General features: G+C 39.5%; 3 protein-coding genes across 17 annotated transcripts in view; 2 read left to right on the forward strand and 1 right to left on the reverse strand.

The window, feature by feature from the left end:
* The window catches only part of pnpla7b (patatin-like phospholipase domain containing 7b), a 53,359-nt gene extending 52,391 nt beyond the window's left edge, over positions 1-968 (forward strand). Inside the window, 1 exon segment of the mRNA XM_069524349.1 lies at positions 135-968. Coding sequence (XP_069380450.1) covers positions 135-161 — 27 coding nt within the window. The 3' untranslated portion in view covers positions 162-968.
* Positions 969-3,524: 2,556 nt separating this feature from the next.
* Positions 3,525-10,278, reverse strand: LOC109633596 (phosphatidylinositol 4-phosphate 5-kinase-like protein 1). Of its 13 annotated transcripts, none has more exons than XM_069524341.1 (11): positions 10,143-10,225; positions 9,284-9,341; positions 8,454-8,644; positions 8,322-8,372; positions 8,018-8,172; positions 6,864-6,988; positions 6,586-6,620; positions 6,443-6,498; positions 6,252-6,364; positions 5,999-6,161; positions 3,525-4,201 (listed from the first exon to the last, which is right to left on the reverse strand). In XM_069524341.1, the coding sequence occupies exons 3-11, from the start codon at positions 8,640-8,642 to the stop codon at positions 3,763-3,765; spliced, it is 1,326 nt and encodes a 441-aa protein (XP_069380442.1). In that variant the 5' UTR covers positions 8,643-8,644; positions 9,284-9,341; positions 10,143-10,225; the 3' UTR covers positions 3,525-3,762. The 13 variants fall into 13 exon arrangements, with proteins under 13 accessions (XP_069380442.1, XP_069380440.1, XP_069380436.1 ...); XM_069524339.1 differs by having other exon boundaries at positions 9,280-9,341; positions 10,143-10,194; XM_069524335.1 differs by lacking the exon at positions 10,143-10,225 and adding an exon at positions 9,449-9,728 and having other exon boundaries at positions 9,280-9,341.
* Positions 10,279-12,232: 1,954 nt separating this feature from the next.
* Positions 12,233-20,295, forward strand: fam151b (family with sequence similarity 151 member B). 3 transcript variants are annotated; one of them, XM_020094066.2, is made up of 6 exons: positions 12,233-12,358; positions 14,165-14,290; positions 15,934-16,093; positions 16,173-16,390; positions 17,496-17,631; positions 18,323-20,295. In XM_020094066.2, the coding sequence occupies exons 2-6, from the start codon at positions 14,170-14,172 to the stop codon at positions 18,480-18,482; spliced, it is 795 nt and encodes a 264-aa protein (XP_019949625.1). In that variant the 5' UTR covers positions 12,233-12,358; positions 14,165-14,169; the 3' UTR covers positions 18,483-20,295. The 3 variants fall into 3 exon arrangements, with proteins under 3 accessions (XP_019949625.1, XP_069380452.1, XP_069380451.1); XM_069524351.1 differs by lacking the exon at positions 12,233-12,358 and adding an exon at positions 12,569-13,944; XM_069524350.1 differs by lacking the exon at positions 12,233-12,358 and adding an exon at positions 13,850-13,991 and having other exon boundaries at positions 14,169-14,290.
* Positions 20,296-20,430: the final 135 nt, after the last annotated feature.

Below are 20,430 nucleotides of genomic sequence, written 5' to 3' on the forward strand. Positions count from 1 at the left end.
AAAAAGTGTAAAAGTAAAACTTCACAATCACTTGTTTTATTTTGATTAATGAAGTCACACAAAATAAATAACTAATAATAAGCTATTAGTATCTAAGTAATAATGTATCTTTTGATTTTTCATCTTTTTCACAGGATGATGAAATTCAAATCCGAGGTTGACCCCAACCGAAGAATACTCCACATAATCTTAGGATGTAGCATCCATCAACGCTGCGACTACCTGCCAAGCTACTGGTCCACAACACACATGTGTGAACGAAGTAGGGTACAGACATGTTGCTGATACCCGTGTCCAGTGACTTGCTCAAGGACACTTCAGCAGAACACAACTGTTAATGAATGCAGTAAATTTAAGTATCAAACCTGCTAGTAAAAGAAGATCGTTTTTAATTGTGTCATGATCCCCAGTGTGTCTCTTAGAAGGTGATTTTAACTCTTCAGCGACAACCCAGGTTTGTGCTTGTCGTGGAGTACGTGAGACACTGTGCGTCTGTTAGAAGAGTGAAACTGGGAAAATACAAAGAACTCCATCAGTCCCCGAGAGGAAGTGCAAGAACAGCAGGGAACTCTTTAAATGGGCTAACAACAGGGTGTATTATTTTTATCAAACATAAATTAAAGTGTATGTAAGCGAGGATTTATGAAATTGTACGGAAATGCACTACAGTCTTTCAACATAAATTTCAACATAAGTAGTGACACTTTTCTGACAGTTTTATATATAGCTGGTTCATACTATAATAACCTCAGTGCTGAAGCATTATACTTTACCTCATCATGTTAACTTATAAGTTCAAACAGTAAACATATGTTCTCTGTGTGCCTGCAGTAAACTTCAAGTAGTGTTAACCTCATTTCTGTATAGGAGGATTTCTCCTTTTTCAGAGCAAAGCCATGTGCACACTCTAGGTGTGACAAAATAATGTGGACTGTGACTAATAAACTTGAAATTATGTACTTCTTATACATATCTGGTCTTTTTTAGTTTTTCACACCCTTCATACAGAACTAACCAAGTTTTAAATCTGTATAGCCACTTTAAAACTTTTATTATAATCCTTAGTCATGACTCATCAAATGAATTCTTGAGAAGTGACTCTAAAACACCGAACTTAAACGTGGCCTAAGTTGTGAGGCTTTAGACATAAAAAAAATATAGATATGGAATGAAGTTCATATCATTGTCTCAGTTCTTTGCTTTGGACTCTCAGCACTCTTAACAGAGTAGTTAATAAAAAAACACACGCAGAAGCACACCAAACTTGATGGATGTATGAATTATTTTCAAATGTATCATACACTTATTTATTCAACATTCAGACAGATCCATCTGTGTGGTCTGCAGTCGTGTCTCACTTTCCTTCAACAGTCTGTTAGATTGCGTTGTTGTGCACTGCTCCACGTGGCGTCAAAATAATGTTATTATTAATGACTTTGCCTTACACGGAGCACCAAAAATGTTGGTATTAATGTTATTATGTACTTTCCCTCGCGTGGGGTACGATTATGTACTTTCCTTCACGCGGGGCACCATTAAATGGTGTGCTTTTAGGCATTCAATAAATGTGGCTATCACTGAAATATTAATATTAAAAATATTAATAATAATTAAACTAATAAAAGATAAATCGGGGCACCACCCTTCAAAGGAAGGGAAAAGATAGCCAATTTATTGAATAAGTCTCATGAAATTACTGACTACAAATTTGGAACTCTGATTAATAATTAAATAAATAACTATAACCAAATGTACCACATCAATAGCTAGCAAAGTTGAGGGATATGGAGTTCTTGACAGTGTAGAGGTTGGCAAAATTCACACTTATGCAACATTAACTAAGACGTGTTTTAGAGAAAAACATTTATTATGAGAATAATAAAAGTATTAACACAAAATTAACAAAAGGTTTACTTACTATATACAGGTGTGTATACGAGTATGCATGTATGTGTGTGTGTGTGTGTGAGTGAGTGACTGAGATTCAAAATGGCGGCTGGCCACTATGAAGACAAAAGGCCCCCTGGAGTGGTGAGACCATGTGGCTGAGATCACATGTAGGTGTTAAGTTTGTGGAGATGAGTGTGTGAAGTGTTGGTGCCAGGTTAAAGAAAGTAGTAAAATGCATGCAAAGAAAATGAAAAGCCTAACAGAACTAACATTAACTTTCAAATAACAAATTACCAAATATCACAACAACACAAGTCAAACTTATAAACATCACATGAAATAGAAATAGGATTAAACAGTCTTTTGCTTGGCCCAGCGTAATAATAAAGCCCAGTTGTGTTACCCTTTCATGAAAAAGAGGGAAAGGTCCTTTTTGATAAAAAAAAGTGCATCTAAAAAAACGAGTGTAAAAAGAATTTACCCTTGAGGGATCAATAAAGTATCTCTTCTCTTTCTTGACAGTATAGAGGTTGGCAAAATTCACACTTATGCAACATTAATAAAGACGTGTTTAATAGAAAAACATGTATTATGAAAAAAATGAAAGTATAAACACATAAACTAACAAAAGGTGTACTTACTATATACAGGTAGGTGTGTGTGTGTGTGTGTGTGTGTGTGTGTGTGTGTGTGTGTGTGTGTGACTGAGATTCAAAATGGCAGCTGGCCACTATGAAGACAAAAGGCCCCCTGGAGTGGTGAGACCATGTGACTGAGATCACATGTAGGTGTTAAGTTTGTGGAGATGAGTGTGTGAGGTGTTGGTGCCAGGTTAAAGAAAGTAGTAAAATGCATGCAAAGAAAATGAAAAGCCTAACAGAACTAACAATAACTTTCAAATAACAAATGACCAAATATCACAACAACACAAGTCAAACTTTTAACCCGTCCATGAAAAAGGGGGAAAGGTCCTTTTTGGATGTGCTGTTTGAAGTCCAGTGAAGTGGTCTTGTTGGTTTGTAGATCCTGTTGTGCATCTGCTGGTCAGACCTTGTGTCTTGGCCAGTTGTGCTGAAGTTCTTAGGCAGGCTCTCGCGTCGCTGCCTTTGGAAGGTTTTAGCAGTCTGCTCTAGGCAGGCCTGCTTGAAGTTGAGGAGCTTGTGGATGGAGGAAGTTTCCCTAGCTGGGAGATTAGGGCCAGAACCTACTCCTCCAGGGGAGGTCGGCAGGGGAAGAGGCCGAAGGGCGAAGAGTGAAAAGGGAAAAAAAACTAGCAGAGGGGAAAGTCGGCATATATTGGCCTGGTGACCTCATGGGTCATGGGGCACACAGTGACCGATAGTGGTTGAGAGTTGTCTCCAGGAGCAGTTTTACCACCTATGTGTGAAGATGAAGCACCCTGGGAGACCGAGTTCTGGAAGCTCTCCTTTGTCTCCAGAGCAAAGGAGACATGCAGTCAGGCTTTTAACTACACATGTAGGCCCAACTATGGTTCACAGATACCAGGTCCCAACAGTGTGGTTCATTTACAATAATGTAGCATAATTCAAGCAACATTTTTAGAACTCATGCACAACAACTAGTGTGTTTCAAAAGCATCTTAAAGCCATCTGCAAGTATAACAACTTCAAGTTACACTCACACATGTGCAGTCACTTTTAATTGTTTTACTTACTCTTGTGGTCATATCATTGAAAATTGAAATAAGAAAACAGGTATTTAGAATAGAGTCCAAATGTCTTAGACCAATTGGCTTTTGACCACTCAGTATAATGAATTACAAACTTCAGAGTCACAGCCCCATCCAGTGGACATTGGGGGTTATATAGCAGATGGTGTTTTATGCAGTGATGAATGGGTTTTTGTTATTTCTCATTGAGTGTGTTCCTGTATCCACTGACAGAATCTGCGTGAGTACTTGGTTGGTCTCATCGTGGAAAAGGCTCTGCCTGGGTAACGGAGGCTTTTCCACAGGTTCTCCAGTTTTTTCTTGCAGTTGAAGACGGTAAAAATGTCAATGATGCCGACAAAGTAGCGTTGATCCGGCCCATCAATCACATGAATGGCATTTTTGCAATTGGGCAGAAGCCTGTGATGATGCTCCTGAAAATCCTGGAGCACTGAGTCGGTCCTGGTTTCTTTAGCCGTCCAGTTTATATCCTGGAGGGGGATCCCTTCACTAGCACTGTCAGCTGCTGCCTGTGGCTGGCCTGACCCACTGTCTGTGGTATCAGGTACCCTCTCACCCCGGGTCTCTGACAGTAGTGGGATGGTGGGGGGGTCCTCTGTGGGACTAACTAAGTCCAAAGACCTATAAGATAGAGCGTACACAATCGGGTTTACTGTGAAACACTTGTCTTAAGTCAGTCTAGCAAACTGGATTCATCTTTTTCACCAGCCGAAAGGAACTACTCACTCATGACATCAAATTACATAAATACACAAGACTGAAGAATATTGCTGAAAGCAATAGTTAAGGATAAAAATGAAAATTCATTACCTACTCACCATTATGCCGATGGGGGGGTGGTTGAAGTGTTTTGACATCATTTCGAGACAAATTTGAATGTCAGGGCTTACGGACACTTGGATGACACCACAGGAGCAGTGTTCGTGAAGCGTTCATGATTTTCTCTTTTGTTTTTTTACGTTTTTAAGAATTGTTACTTCAATTATATGGGATTTGGCTGCAACAATGTTTACCCCTGAAAATTGTTTTGTGGACTCAAACACTTCACCCGACTCTGCATCGGCACAATGGTGAGTAGATAATGAATTTTCATTTTTATCCTTCTCACACCTAAAGGAACAGAATGTCCAATTCAAACTTTGTGTCAGAGTGCCAATGAATGGCACTGTGATGTCAGGACTGAACCATATTGTGGTCTTTTTTTGTCATTTACCAGAGTGTAAGATTAGAATGGTCACAGATGTCCTTAGGTTTCTCTGCTGTAAGATAATAAACAGGCCTACCTTACAGGGCAAATGTTGTGTCATAACCCAGTTCTGCATCTATGGCAAGTAATTCCAATTGATTGGATAGAAACTGAGATTGTATCTTCTAACTACAAAGTGACTTTATTCAGATGTTTACACATACCCCTTTGCCTGTGTCATATACTAATCAGACATTCTAGCCATGGGGTGTACAACGTGGCTACTCATAACATGAGTAGAGCGTAGCGTTAGGGACATCCGCAAAGCCAGAGAAAGGCCAAAGTCAATCTCTGAAGGTGACCAACAGCTGTGTCCACAGGAGGGTTATGGGTATACTTGTTGTTACATTAGAGACTAGAATGCGAAGCAGTAGAGCACAAACATCCACCAAGGCCCAACAATCCCCTTAAATACAATCAATCTGCAGATTTCACACTGATTCTTTCTCATTATATTCCATAAATGATTTCCATAGAAATGAGAGAAAATGTGAAAGAAACAGAATGTTGAAAAAAGTGATTAAAAAAATCTAAATCTGTCTCTTTGTCCTGATCCACAGCAAAATGTAGTGCTGATTGATGCAACAGTGTGCTTAAATCACTGATTCAATACAAAATTTGAATTATTTGCTGCATGTCCTGATGAAGAGACTGTGATATTTCACTCAGTATTCATCAGAAATACACCGAATGCTTAGATTGAAGGTATCCTCATGGAACATGTGTTTGACTTCATTAAGTCTCTTGTCCTTCATGGGGAGTCTGGTGTGTCACCAAAAAAAACTATTCAGCCACAACTTGCAATTTGGTTTGGTTCCCAAAGGAGGCAGGAGCAACATGAAGGAAGGCGAAGAGCAGGCAGCATGTGGTTACATTTTCAGGCTCTTTAAAAATTAATAATAAAAAATAGATGTATACATTGGCCATCCATTTCCAATCATCATTATTAACTTTTATTTGGGCTAGCGGAAGTGCATAGTTCCAAAATAGAAAGGAACCTAGGACTGAGCCACTCTGTGGACAGTGGAGCCATCAAGGAGGGACTGCCAGTTGAGTAAATAACATCCCAGAGATTTTGTTTCTAGATGACATTAAAATGTGTTAACAGGCAGACTTTTTTAACACATCTCACTTTGGCACAGAACATCAGTACCTGCTCATTTGAAACCTACTTTGTGGCACGAACAACGATATTTGCCAAAGAGCGTTTTCCTTCAAGCTCGTCTCGGTGCAGAGGTTGATTGGCCAGCAGGAGACTGTAGTCCAGCACATTGAGCTCCTGAAGAAAGGTAGCGTCCGCTTTCACTTGATCAGAAAACCAGGGTTTGTCTTGACCTGCAGCAACCACACAAACATTTCCATTTGGTGTGCCCTTACACTTCAAATGACTATGGAAACAAGTAGTGCAGGGGTGAGGACACTCACCTAATGCAATGTACTGCCCTTCAAAGTTATTGTCCTTCAGCACTTTTATCATTTGTTTTCCCCCAGTGTCAGGGTTAGTCCATCTACCCAATTCACAGCCTTTAATGTCGTATCTGTGCAACAGAAACATCACTTTATAGACCCAGCAGAGATCCACACAGCAGAACTCAGGGTGAATATAGATGGTGTACCTGATATTGATCCTCTCATCAGGGTAAAACACACTCTGCATCACGATCAAGTACTTCTGAAGAGCAGACAGACAACACTGCATTGTAGTACTGATACTGTTAGGATATATTGGATATAATGACTTGTTATATGGATGAAATACCTTTATTTGATTTGGAATAACAATCCTGTAGACACCTGGAAAGAGAAAAGAAGGATGCATATTATTAAATTGTGATTTTTCTATATAAATCAAAAAGTAAAACTGTCAATATTAAAAATTTGCAAGCAGAGAATTTAGGTATAATAAACAGTTCATTTGTTTGGAAAGTACAGGTTTGTGGTCTTGTGCAGATCAGTAGGACTCAAGTGTCATGATGGAACATGGAACATCTGCGTCAGCACTGGAGGTGACTCCCCCGGGTAACCCAGTCTTCTTACCTAGAAATCTCACCATCAGTGAGTGAGGGTATTTCTCCAGGTGGTCCATGTATGCCTGCAGATTGGACAGGAGAAACCTGATCTCCCGTCTGCTCTGGGTCTTTAGGAAGAACCGCTTGTCATTCCTGAAACCAAGCACAGCCACGTCAATTATCATAACTAGATAAGCCCTGAATATGTTATATGACCATGTTTTTTTTCATATTCAGTGTCAGCAATTTTAAAATTCTCCCTCTCCACATGCATGGAACAGTAGAGTTAATGTTACCAGAGGCACCAGTTCTGCAAACCTAACAGTAAAAATGTCAATAACATATTTTAAATCCTTACTTTACCATTCTGAAGCAGTCTTTAAATCTCAGAACAAAATAATAACTACCAGAATGGTAGATCCCTACTGCTGCTAAGACCCGACAAATTATTTTAAAAAATCAATGTTGAATAAAAAAGATAAAAATCTTGCTTAAAAAACACACAAACCAATGTGGATCTTCTTTGTGTGGGGGTACTACACAAAGCATATGAATCAATCACTTATTGTCAAATTGGTATTTTTTTATACGTTCCACTTAAAGGTCCAGTGTGTAAGATTTAGGTGAAAGGGATCTACTGGCAGAAATTTAATGTAGAATAATCCTCATGATGTTTTCACTAGTTCATTTCATCTAAATTTAATGAATTGTAGTTTTCTTTACCCCAGAAAAGACCCTTTATATTTAAATACTTCATATTTACATTGAGGGGGTCCTCTCTATGGAGCCCGCCATGTTTTTTACATTAATCCAGACTGGACAAACTAAACACCTTTTGAGTTTTTATGACAACTGAAGCTACCACAGGTTATTTTTCATGTTTGTAAGGAGATGGTGAGGTGAGGGGTGTTCAGCTGCAACATGCAACTTCAACACTAGATATCACTAAATTCTACACACTGTACCTTTAACCCCCTAACACCTTTATAAGAGCCACACTACTTCCTCCACTGGCCCTGCAGGTTTGAGCTGCAGAATCATTAAAAGTGGACATAGTTCCTGGGCTGAAGCATGTGCATGTGAATATATGTGTGTTGTTATGCTTGAAAATGAGCACTTTGATGTCATATTAGTTTTAAATCAGAGTCATCATGAATGTGTGTTACAGAGGATGATGCTCACGTGACAAAGAAATCTGCCTTGCTTTTGGAGTTGCTGACAAACTGGAGGTAGTAGCCACCCAAGCAGAGTGAGTCCAGGTATTCCTTCTCTGTGATGTCCAGTGAATGCCTCAGTTTAGCAAACACTGGTGCTGCAAACGTCTGTATCTCAAAGCCCTGGAATACAAGGATTAAAATTCATTTGAGAGGAATTCATAGAACAACAAACTAAAATTATGAATGGCCAAGAGCTTTCAAATATTCAAAGCATTCAAAGTTGCTGTCAGAATAACAGGAAAATGAGTTAAGTGGATATGACCACTTGCCTCATGGGTTTGAGTTTCCTCTGCTTTATAATGCTCCTCTGTGAGTGTATCCTGTGTAAAAAGGTAAAAAGTTCCTGAGATCATGATCATGTTTACATCCAACCATTGTGCTTAAATGAGAAGAGCGTTCACCTCAGGTGGTGTGTCGATGGAGGCCTGGATCACAGCCTGCATGCCTTCTTTTATTATGGATGTAAAATGATAGAATTCATGCTCTGGGTTGATCTCAAACATCCCCAACATCCTCCATCGCTGTCGCAAACGCCACCAGGCCCTTTGCCTGGTGGCACCGGATGTACCGACAGCTTTTTTCCGTGTCATCTCTGCTGCCAGACAGACATTGGTTCCATTATAAAAGCATAAACTCAGTTAAACATGAAACAGTAGCAGTAGTAGTAGTAATAATCCATTCATCAGGGTTTATGGACATTAACATCTCATAAATTCAGTATATGGATTAAAAGAGACTATAAAGACTCGATAATTTAAAAATGTCATTATACACAATTGTTGCCATAAATTGGAATTATTACACAGAATTTGATGTTTGTGTTATATGTGGCCCGGTCATAAGAGAGGACTAGACACAATGAAATATTTTTTTGTGGGTATTTGTATTCCCTGACTGCACTCCGAGGAACACAGCATTCATTTAATTTTGAGGGTTGTATCAATAAACATAAAAAATTAACAAAATAGTGCTTTCCCTCTCAACAAAGTGGATTTTTTCTAAACTTTAACTTTCAGTATAAACAGACAACAGTAGTGGCTGCTTTCCTACATAAACAGATATAATACACTTATCTCTTACTCAGCCACGTCACTAATACAGTCATTTGTAGTGCAAAATACAGGAACTGGCAGAAATTTATATTTGCAACATTCAAACATTTTCTCACAAACTATCCTGCTCGAACTTAAATTACTTGTCTTTTTAACATGTAAATCTTAAACTCACTCACGCCCAATGGATAGCCTACAGCCTGGATTCACACCTGGACACAGTCCTCTCTGTCCCCTCTGCGAGGGGCATCGATATACAAGACACAATTTTCAGTAACACAAACACACAGTGAAATACAGGACGCCATAACGAGGACTTTTATGGTTCATATGGAGTCACTTACGCCGATCCTTCACTCAGCTCAGCTCTCAACAAGATGGAGGCAGCGCGTGCACACACTCGACGATCTACGCCCACTAACAGTGAAGAACGATATCTCCGGTCGTCACACACTGGCCGGTTAGCTCAATAGCATTCATCTAGTAACTTCCGCTACTAGTTACTGTGGGTTTGACGGTGTTTCTGTACATCTATACACTTACTGTTGAACTTCACACGCGGCAGAAGTCGCTGGCGTCACGGTCACACTATTTCGCGGGTCTCTCACTTCTCACGGGACGTCTGGGTTCTCGCGAGACATTGCTAGTCTTAAAGTGACAGCAGCCTCTGTTATTCGACTGAAACACAACAAACGCACTAAAAGTACTGTAACCCCAGTCCACCTGGCTACATATATATATATATATATAAAAAAACGTAAACCAAAGAGTGTAAACTACATTTTAGAATAAACATTAAGTTGTTAAATGTAGATACACACATACTCAGGGTAGTTTAAACAGGCCTACTACAGTGAGGGCTTAGTACACTGTTCTATCAAAGAGAGAAGCCTCATTAGGTCAAAACATATGATCGGTCCTGAAAAGCTAAACACACAAGTACCATATACAGTATATATATATATACACTGTATATAGTGTACTGTATATATAGTACTGTATATATTATATATATATATATATTCAGGGAGCTCTTACCTCTTTCCTGGACCGTCTTGCTGGGGCTATAAGACACAGCAAATGGTTCACATCTTTATATACAGTCTATGCTGTCCACACAGTCTGCCTTGCCTTTGTGGATGTAATGCCCCCTCCTACGATCTCCGCATTCCTGGCAGGTTAGACAAGCTCTGCAGGGTGTGCCACATGCAAAAGCAAAGGTGTATTGTATTATTTTTCTTCCCTGTCCTACAAGGAGGCAACACTGAAGAGAGCAGTCACTTTGTACCAGTGAATACATTTCCCTCTGTTTTCTCTACAGGTAAGATGGGAGTGGTCCCTTCCTCCACTAAGTAGAGCATGTCCAACCGGCAGTGAGGGGGCATCTACAAAAAGAGCACACCTGAGAGTCTCGTTCTTTTGCTCTCTCTGACCTCAGCCTGTGTGCAGCACCCATGATTTGTTGTTGTGTTGGTATAATAGCAAACTTGTTAAAATACCATAGTAGATGTGGTGGGTAGGAAGGACTAGGTAAGTTGGATACTCATTCACTCACGTAGGTACTCCTTTTTGTTTAGGCACACTAGTCAGTTGGGTTGTTGCCACCTTTGTATCTATTTCAATGAAGCTATTTTTTAGATTATCAGATGAGGCCTTTTGTTTGTGATTTTTGTTTAAGCTGTAGCAAACAGTCAGGCGTGGTTTGTTATATTTCTTTTATTGATTTGGCAACTTCCTTGTTCTTCCTCGACCCATATTCTATTATTGTGAGTTCTGTTTGCATTTATAATTTGCAATTGGAATAAAAGACACCTTATTTGTCAAATCTGCTCTGACTCATCACCTCATTGGTTGTTGGTGGGTTATGGTCCTCCTGTACTCCTAGTTCCACCCAGGGGACGTAACAATCACCATATCACAATATAACATATATATCACAAAACAGCAATTAAAATAGTAAAATAAAATTAAAATACACAAACAAAAATAAGCAAATAAATACACAAAAACACAAAAAACAGTAACAAAAAATATGTTAACACAGTTTTTACAGGACAACGAGCTCAACCAATGAAGTCCTTCCTGACAACCAAGAGCTTGAGTATTCACACACCATGGCCTTCCCCACTCTATCCAAGAAGGATAAAGTAAGATAGTAGGAAAATAAAAATGATATATATACATATACATATACATACATCATTCTGGGCTCGTGGGGAAATGTAATCTCTTAACATGAGAAAAGAAGGGGGCCCAAATTGTCCAGAACTTATTTATAGACCCATTGAGTGTGTGCCCATTTTTTTTCCCAGCTTTATGCAATTCAAGACATCTTTAATCCAAATAGATCCAACAGATACAGTGCTCTGCTGTCTGACCACCAGGTGATAGAGAGGGTGCTTTTGATTGTCCATGATGGATAACAGCTTATTCTCCAACACCACTTTAAAAGAGTTTGCATTTGCAGCCAATGATGGAGCCAGCCTTCTAAATCAGCTTGTTGATTCTGTTGGTGTCACCGGCTCCAATGCTGCTCCCCAGCAGACCACAGCAAACTGCAGCCTGGTGAACACGTTCTGTCTGATACTGAAACATCTATTCTCACTGGCTCTTCTGCTGGTTTTAATATGAACACACAATGACATTTATTTGATATACAGAGGGTTGTGTTTTTAGATTCTGTTCAGTATATGGACATTAATGCTTAGGAAACTGTGAAATGACTCTAACATACACTGAAAAATAAGTGCTTGAATATAGGTTTTTTTTAATTAAAATGCATATTAAACATATATGAAATAATAAAAGCGCATTATACATAGTATACACAGGAGGCATACTGTAAAATATTAAATAAATGCTCAAATTGATTAAAATGCTCATGATAAAAATGACTGGGTGGCAACAGCTGCACATAAAGAGAAGGAGAGGGGAGTGAAGGACGGAGTGTTAAAGATTTTAAAGACAAAATACAATAACAATAATGTCTCCATTTTGTCTATTACACTCACTCACGTGTGCTTAAAAGTTAAGCTTTATATTTAAACATTCAAATACTGCAGCACATACTGACTCTATGGGACAGAATGTATGGGACAGAGTGGCTCATGTAGCATCGCTCTGAGTAGATTTCTAGTGTTTGGAAATGGGATACACCAGCGTACTGGATCTTTTATTTTGAAAGCGCCGGACCGGAGGTGCAGTCAGTGTTTCTCTGCAGGTTTGACAGTGTGAGCTCGTGTCTCGTTGTGGAGGTGAGACACTAATATTCTTACTTCTGTCGCACTGGTTTCTTGTGAAGCGCTTGTTTTATGTGTAATGTTGTTTGGAAGTTGAAGGACACGAACATGTGAGCAGTGTGAACCATGTTCAGCTGCGCTCCGTGCGATTATGCACTGATGTCCTGTGAGCTAACGTCACGGCGGAAGCTTGTCGTCAAACTGAGCTGCGTGACATGGCTCTGATGTGGACATGGACACTGACATGAACACTAACATGAACATTAGCATGGACACTAACATGAACATTAGCATGGACACTAACATGAACATTAGCATGGACACTAACATGAACATTAACATGGACACTAACATCAACATTAGCATGGACACTAACATGAACATTAGCATGGACACTAACATCAACATTAGCATGGACACTAACATCAACATTAGCATGGACACTAACATGAACATAGACACTAACATGAACATGGACATTAACATGAGCATGGACACTAACATGAACATTAGCATGGACATGGACACTAACATTAACATCAGCATGGACACAAACATGAACATTAGCATGGACATGGACACTAACATTAACATCAGCATGGACACAAACATGAACATTAGCATGGACATGGACACTAACATTAACGTGGACTCTAACATGAACACTAACATGGACACTAACACTAACATGGACTCTAACATGAACGCTAACATGGACTCTAACATGAACACTAACATGGACACTAACACTAACATGGACTCTAACATGAACACTAACATGGACACTAACATGGACTCTAACATGAACGCTAACATGGACTCTAACATGAACACTAACATGGACACTAACACTAACATGGACTCTAACATGAACACTAACATGGACACTAACACTAACATGGACTCTAACATGAACGCTAACATGGACATGAACACTAACATGAACATGGACTGTAACCCCTCCAGAACACTACGCTCTCAGAAGGCTGGGTTCCTTGTGGTTCCCATAGTCTCCAAAAGTAGCTTGGGAGCCAGAGCTTTCAGTTATCAAGCTCCTCTTCTGTGGAACAAACTACCAGTTTGGGTTCGGGAGGCAGACACGGTCAACACTTTTAAGAGTAGTCTTAAGACTTTGCTCTTTGATAGAGCTCATAGTTAGGGCTGGCTCAGGTCAGCCCTTAGTTATGCTGCTATAGGATATAGCTCTCTCTCTATTATCATCCCCATCTCTAAACATACATGCCTCATTAATGCATGTTACTAACTAAACTTCTTCCCCGGAGTTTCTGTGCTCTCTCGTCCAGCAGGTTCTCATGGATCATGGCTGCTCCCAGGTCATGGATCGTGGTTCACTACTGCCATGGCCCTGCCTGACATCCACTCTTGTTATTACTATTAGTCATAATTCCATGACATTAATATTTACTTGTTTATTATTGTAGCATTGTTGTATACCACCACTGCTAACCACTGCTACTGTAATCATTGTCTTTCATTGTAATTGTACAATATGTTTCTGTTGTGTTGTTCTGTACACGTGACATCCATTGCACGTCTGTCCGTCCTGGAAGAGGGATCCCTCCTCTGTGGCTCTCCCTGAGGTCTCTTCCACCTTCTTTTCCCTGTTAAAAGGGTTTTTTGTGGGCAAGTTTTTCCTCACTCAAACCAAGGGTCTAAGGACAGAGGGTGTCACTACCTGTACAGATTGTAAAGCCCTCTGAGGCAAAATGTGTTTTGGGAATTTGGGCTATACAAATAAAATTTGATTTGATTTGAATTGTAACATTAACATTGACACTAACATTAACTCTGATTTCATAGGGAGGATGTGCGACGGGACTCTGGACTACTTGTTAAGTCGGAGGCAGATAAGGCGGAGGGACGGTGCTGAGGTGAGATGGTGTCACGCAGTCAACAGCAGGAGCAGGCTGCACGAGGCGGTGACAGGTGTGTGTCCACTACAACATGTCTGACCACCTCACTGATGGACTTTATCATGATAACACCTCCACCCAGCCCCTCCACACACTGATGTCTGTTGAAGCTCATTTCCACCAGCGAAAGAAAAAGACTATGGGAATTCATCCTTGATAATAAAAGATAAACATGGTATTTATAATGAGATCAAATGTAAAAGTAGCACTTCATTGTTTTATATTACAACTATAACTTGGTGTTTCTATTATCAAGGCCTTTTTTGATTTCATTGACAGAAATGGGGCTTCACAAGATATTAGCTCATTTGATGTTATAAATAAAATTGAAGGCACCGTCATGTGTCTTAAATCAGACTTTGTTTTTCCAAGGAAGAAACTTTATTTATTTGTTTATTTGTTTGCTTATTTACCAGCTGTCTTTTCAATGCTGAGTGGCTGCAGAAGTTAAAATGTGATTCATTTACCCCACGACTGCACTCTTCTCAACTCCCGGTTGTTTTATTGGTGTTGACATAAAAGCCAACTGTTCTCATCACCTCTCAGTTTGTAGAAAAATCAGTTTCACATAGACTCTTGTGGCAACAATGCTTATTATAAACAATTTAACTTTGCTTTCATTATAACACTACAAGTGACTTTGGTCTGTCTACACTCTTGTAGTCATCAAACTGACTGTTGAGAATGTATGTAGAGCAGAGCTGACTGAATGGTCCATTAGATAAAAGGATAAACTGAAAAGAAACTGATATATTTTCATAATTGGTTATCTCTTACCTATTCAATCTGATGATTGCAGCCTATCTCTCCTCTGTACTGCTGTAAATGTAGAATTAAATGTTTTTGTTTTGTTATGCTGACTTTATATTGATCAGACAGATATTCAGGGATATATCTGAACATTTATTACATTAGGAAGCATTTCCACCTATTAATCCTACCCTCTTAGGTCCAGTGTTGTTGACTTCTTGTCGCAGAGAGACTGATATAAATCTTTAGTGGTTTGTCAGGGTGTGTAAGTTATGCCTATTATTTTAGCCTTTCATACACATTCAGGTGCCAGTTTATCAGATATGTCATGTCCCACTTCTCCACAAAAAATCATGGAAATTGGTGGAGTAGTTTTTGTGTAATCCTGCTGAGTAACTAGTTTAATCAGACTTGGAGTCCTTTAGATACATTTAAACACTGAATAAAAAAAGAAAATGTTATGGTTAATTTACATACTTAATGACATAAATGAGTCAGTTATATAAGTTGCAGAATACATCAGGATAAAATGCTGCAAAAAACGGAACAAATCAAAAGTCTGTTGCACAGATGCATTATTTAGGCAGTGACATTAACTTGCATTCAGTCTGTTGTTTGAAGTGCTGATACACAACGTATATTCATATTTATATTTATTAATGATACAAATGATAATAATATGGCCAACACCATATCAAATGTGCAACATTAACATTAAAAGAAGAAGGATTTAGTTTGTTGAACTTATTTTTTACTATAAAAACTTCCCATAATGTCAGTTTAAATATACCCAACCCTAAATAAGTAAATCAAATATACAGAGTAGTGCATATTGTTTTTCTTAAGTCTTAATAATATCAGCTAATGCGTTTTTCACTGACCAGTTTGATCAACTGTGACCCTTAGGTCCCACTCATATGATTGAGGCAGACATAATCATGAGAGGTCATGACCCCAAAGAGCCAATCATGGCACACCCCCCTGACACAGACAGCGACATCACACTGAAGGAGTGGCTGGAAGGAGTGAAAGAGCACAACATGGGAATAAAACTCGACTTTAAGAGGTGAGATTCACTTGAATTCCCTCTAACTAATGCGCGGCTTTGTGTGTGATGTTCACCCTGCGGTTTACTCTCCCTGCAGCCTGGAGGCAGTGTCTCCATCTGTGGCTCTGCTGGAGGAAATGCTGCCTGACCTGAACCGTCCTGTGTGGATCAACGCAGACATTGTCTCTGGTCCTGGTGGACAGGCCACACCTCTGGACCCTCACGCTTTTCTTTCTGCCGTGACAACTCTCCCCACTCACGCTGTGCTCTCCCTTGGCTGGACGACAGGATGGACTGCTGGTACAGACAACCCAGGTGATGACACTATACTACCATTGGCTGTGTTTGCTGTATCAAGTTATCTCCTCAAAGTCTTCAGTCTTCAGGTTTTACTGAGATTCAATAGGTGAGAAAATTCAATTATATTCAATTTGTATTGCTCAAAATAATAACATACATTATCTCAAGGCACTGTACATACTGAGGTCTAGACCTTAAAAGTCAATGCTCTGACACACCAAGCCAACATCAGTCTGAAGGATTTCGAGCATGATGTGGTAAATTTATCATCCCAACCATTTCTCTAAATAAGGCTTCTTATGCTGACCTGATCATAATGTTTATATGTATTGATTCAAAGGCACAATAGTGAAGCAGAGGAGAGGGAGAAATAAGCAGCGGCCACATATCTGCAGGAGGAAGCATGGCTGTGTTTGTCTTTGTGTGCGTGTCTGGGATTAGTAGGAGAATGCAGGAGACATACATTTAATCCCAACTTGGCCTCTAATCAACTCTTTGTTGTCCTGGATTACTTATCGACACATTTTCAAAGCATTTCAAGTCTTTTTTGTTTTAATTTAATCAATTACAGCTAATGAAAATTAAAAATCCAGTATCTCAAAATAATCAAATATGTCCAAAGATCAATCAAAAGAGGATTTGCAATACAGAAATGTCCGACTTGTGAAAAGAATGTTCATTTAAGGACTGAGTACTTGATTGGGAAATTGATTGGAGGCAATCGGCCTGCCAAGGCATTATTGATGCCTAGATTGCTTTGATATGGGCTTTTAGCTTGTCTATTTCAATCAATCAATCAATCAAATAGTATGTTAAGCCCATATTCCCAAATCACAATTTGTCTCATAGGGCTTAACAAGGTGTGACATCTTCTTGTCTAAGGTTTGTCCACTGAAATACTCGAAGGCTTTTACTTTGAAATGGTTAGATGTTGAATTTGTAGTAACAGCACACTGCTAACTTAAACGGGTGCAGATGATAACAGCCAACTAATCTTTAGCAGTTGAGGTAAACAAAGGCCTTGGTCATTATTTGAAGAAATGCAGTAAATGGTTTTGTGAAACTGTAGATACCGTGAGAGGCACCCTGCTTATGGATGTTTCGTTTAATTCTTTTCCAGGTTACAGCTGGGATATGGTGCATGTGATGGAGGAGATATGTAGAACCCTGAAACATCCAGTCACCTTCCCAGTACGTGCAGCTCTCCTGGCCCAGTCGTTCTCCCAGCTCACATGGCTGCTGCAGCAGTCAGACAGGTAATTCTAAACATGGTGAGGCCAGTCAGTCACATCAGCATTACTTCATCACTGCTGCACTGTCACACACGAGCCATCCTGTCATTATGCCGTGTTAAAGGAAACTTTTGGTTTATTGCAGCCTGGTGTATTTCCAATAAATGTAGGTTTTGCTAGCCTCTGTTGATTTAGAAAACTGAATATATTGGGCCATGAGTACATTTTTATGTTTTTCAGGAAAGGGAGCAATTTTGATTAAAAAATACTCAAATAACAGTTTTTGATACAGCAACAGCTAAATTGCACATTTTAATGCGTCTAAGATTTGCAATTGTTTAGGTACAGATTTTAATCAACTGTTCACTTGTGGGTTAAAAAAGGAACAGATCCGGTGTCGTTTCCACACACACACACACACACACACACACACACACACACACACACACACACACACACACACACACACACACACAGACACACACACACACACACACACACACACAGACACACACACACACACACACACACACACACACACAAACAATATGTCACAGTTGAAAACAGTTCAGGTTAAGAGTAGAGAAAAGTATTTTTTGGTTATGGTAACATACTGTATAACAACAGACCTCACCTCTTGAATGAGTAATTATTTGTGGCACTGACATATGTAAATGAAACGTTTATGATGTGTGTCATCCCATGTCGTTCACAGGTACAGTCTAACTGTGTGGACCAGCCAGAGTGACACATTTACCCCACAGGACTTACTGCCCTACAGAAAACAGGTTGACATCAGTAGGATCTACTATGACCTGCCTGACTGTCAAAGGACAGAGCTCAGTCTGACAGGAGGAGAAAATCCCTTTGAATAACTACACTGCAAACCATGTAGTTTTCTGAACTCTGACTGACGACTGATGCCCCCAGGTGGAGAGAGAGGACTGTGAAACTTAGCTCTGTCTAACCAGGGGGGGCAGAAGAGGGGCCATCTTTGAGTGAATGATAAATGGTTTGTATACATATAGAGCTTTTCTAGTCTTGGTGACCACTCAAAGTGATTTACAGCACAGGTTGCCATTCACTCTTGCACACAGACAGTAGAGGGGGCAATTCGGGGTTCAGCATCTTGCCCAAGGACACATCGGCATGCTGATGGGGAAGACTGGGGATCGAACTGCTGAACGCTCTACCCCGCAGCCACAGCCGCCCAGCAGGGTAGTGTAGAGTAGTGTGTTTACAAACAGCCACTGACAAATCCTGCAAACTGTACTTACGAGTTACATTCTAGTGTCCATATCATCAGACTCACTCAGAGGATCTTAACATGAGGAAGTAAAGTGAAGTATATTTGTGAAGTTTATTTATGAAGTCTCTGTTTCAAAGTCTGTTTCCCCCCTGACCACACACAGCATTGTTGATTGTAGTGATGACTGTGGTCAGACTTGTGCTCGGTTGACAGGGTCATGGGGTACACCTGTACATCATTGTAGTCAGGTGACAAGTTTAACCACTGGAGTCGTCAGGGGCTATTTAGGATCCAGTTTCTTGCCTAAGGACAGATCAGCATGTGGAATGGAGAAGGCATAGATCGAACCGCTGATCTTCTGGTTAGTGGACAACCCGCTCTACTTCCTGAGCCAGAGCTAATTTATTGCTTTGATACTTGGTAGTTCAATGTACTATATGAAAATGCATCTATTTAACATTGATATCAAGTTGATTTTCAGATGTAAACTCTTTATATGCAAACTGAAGCTGTAAAATAGAAGTGATTGATTAAAAATGTTTCTCAGTTAGAAATTGCAGTAGAAGTATAAAGTAGTGTACAGTGTTAAAGTTCTCAAGTAAAAGCACAGTTACATTCCACCGCTATTTTATTATGACTATTTATTTAATAAATAAATTGGGCAGCTGTGGTTCAGGGGGGAGAGTGGTCGTCCTCTTAACAGAATTTGGTATTTTGATCCCAGTCTTCCTCACTCCGCATGCTGAAGTGTCCCAAGATACTGAACCCCAAAATGTTCCCTTCTCATAGAGAAAGTACTGCACAAAGATGCAGACTATGAATGTGTGTGTGTGAATGTCTGAAAGGCAAAAAACTAATTTAAAAGAATTGTGAGTGGTCATGAAGGCTATAAAGGCTGTAAATAAATATACAGACCATTTTTCCAGTTCAAACTATGGCTAAGTGATCAAGTACAACGGACAATATGAATAGGAATATTTTTTAAATGTAGTGATGTTAGAAAAGATGCTGATTTTTATTTTAGACTTAACCTGAGCCCTATAAACAATGAAGTAAATAAGTCCACAAAATATTTTTATTGTGTCACATCTGGTGAATTCAGACTTTAGGAATGCACACAGAATTTGAGTAGCTCAGATAAGCCACTCACTAACACAGTAAAGTGAGCAATGTCAATGGTATTTGTGTCAGAGAGCTGGAGGTAAATATTAGTTTGAATGATCAGTGGTGAGCAGAGATTCGACAGATGATCTGGTATCAAACTGTGAGGTTGAAGATATCAGCAGATGTTAACAGCATTGTGTTTACAGTGTATGGATGTGAGATCGATCCTGGTTGTTAGGTCTCATTATCACTGGCTGCACAGTTCTGCACTGAGAGCTCCCTGCTGATCACTGCTTTTATTCTCTGCAAATAAAACGCTGAGGAAAAATTCCAAAGCAACCTTGTTTTCACTTTATGCACAATGTTCACCACAATGTAACATCATCATAACAAAGTGACTCATCCTGATACAAAGCAAATCATTTTCAATTGAATAGCTTTACTGAGAATACAGAGTATAATACTACACA

This window comes from Paralichthys olivaceus, chromosome 4 (assembly GCF_024713975.1).
Source record: "Paralichthys olivaceus isolate ysfri-2021 chromosome 4, ASM2471397v2, whole genome shotgun sequence".
Taxonomy (NCBI): domain Eukaryota; kingdom Metazoa; phylum Chordata; class Actinopteri; order Pleuronectiformes; family Paralichthyidae; genus Paralichthys; species Paralichthys olivaceus.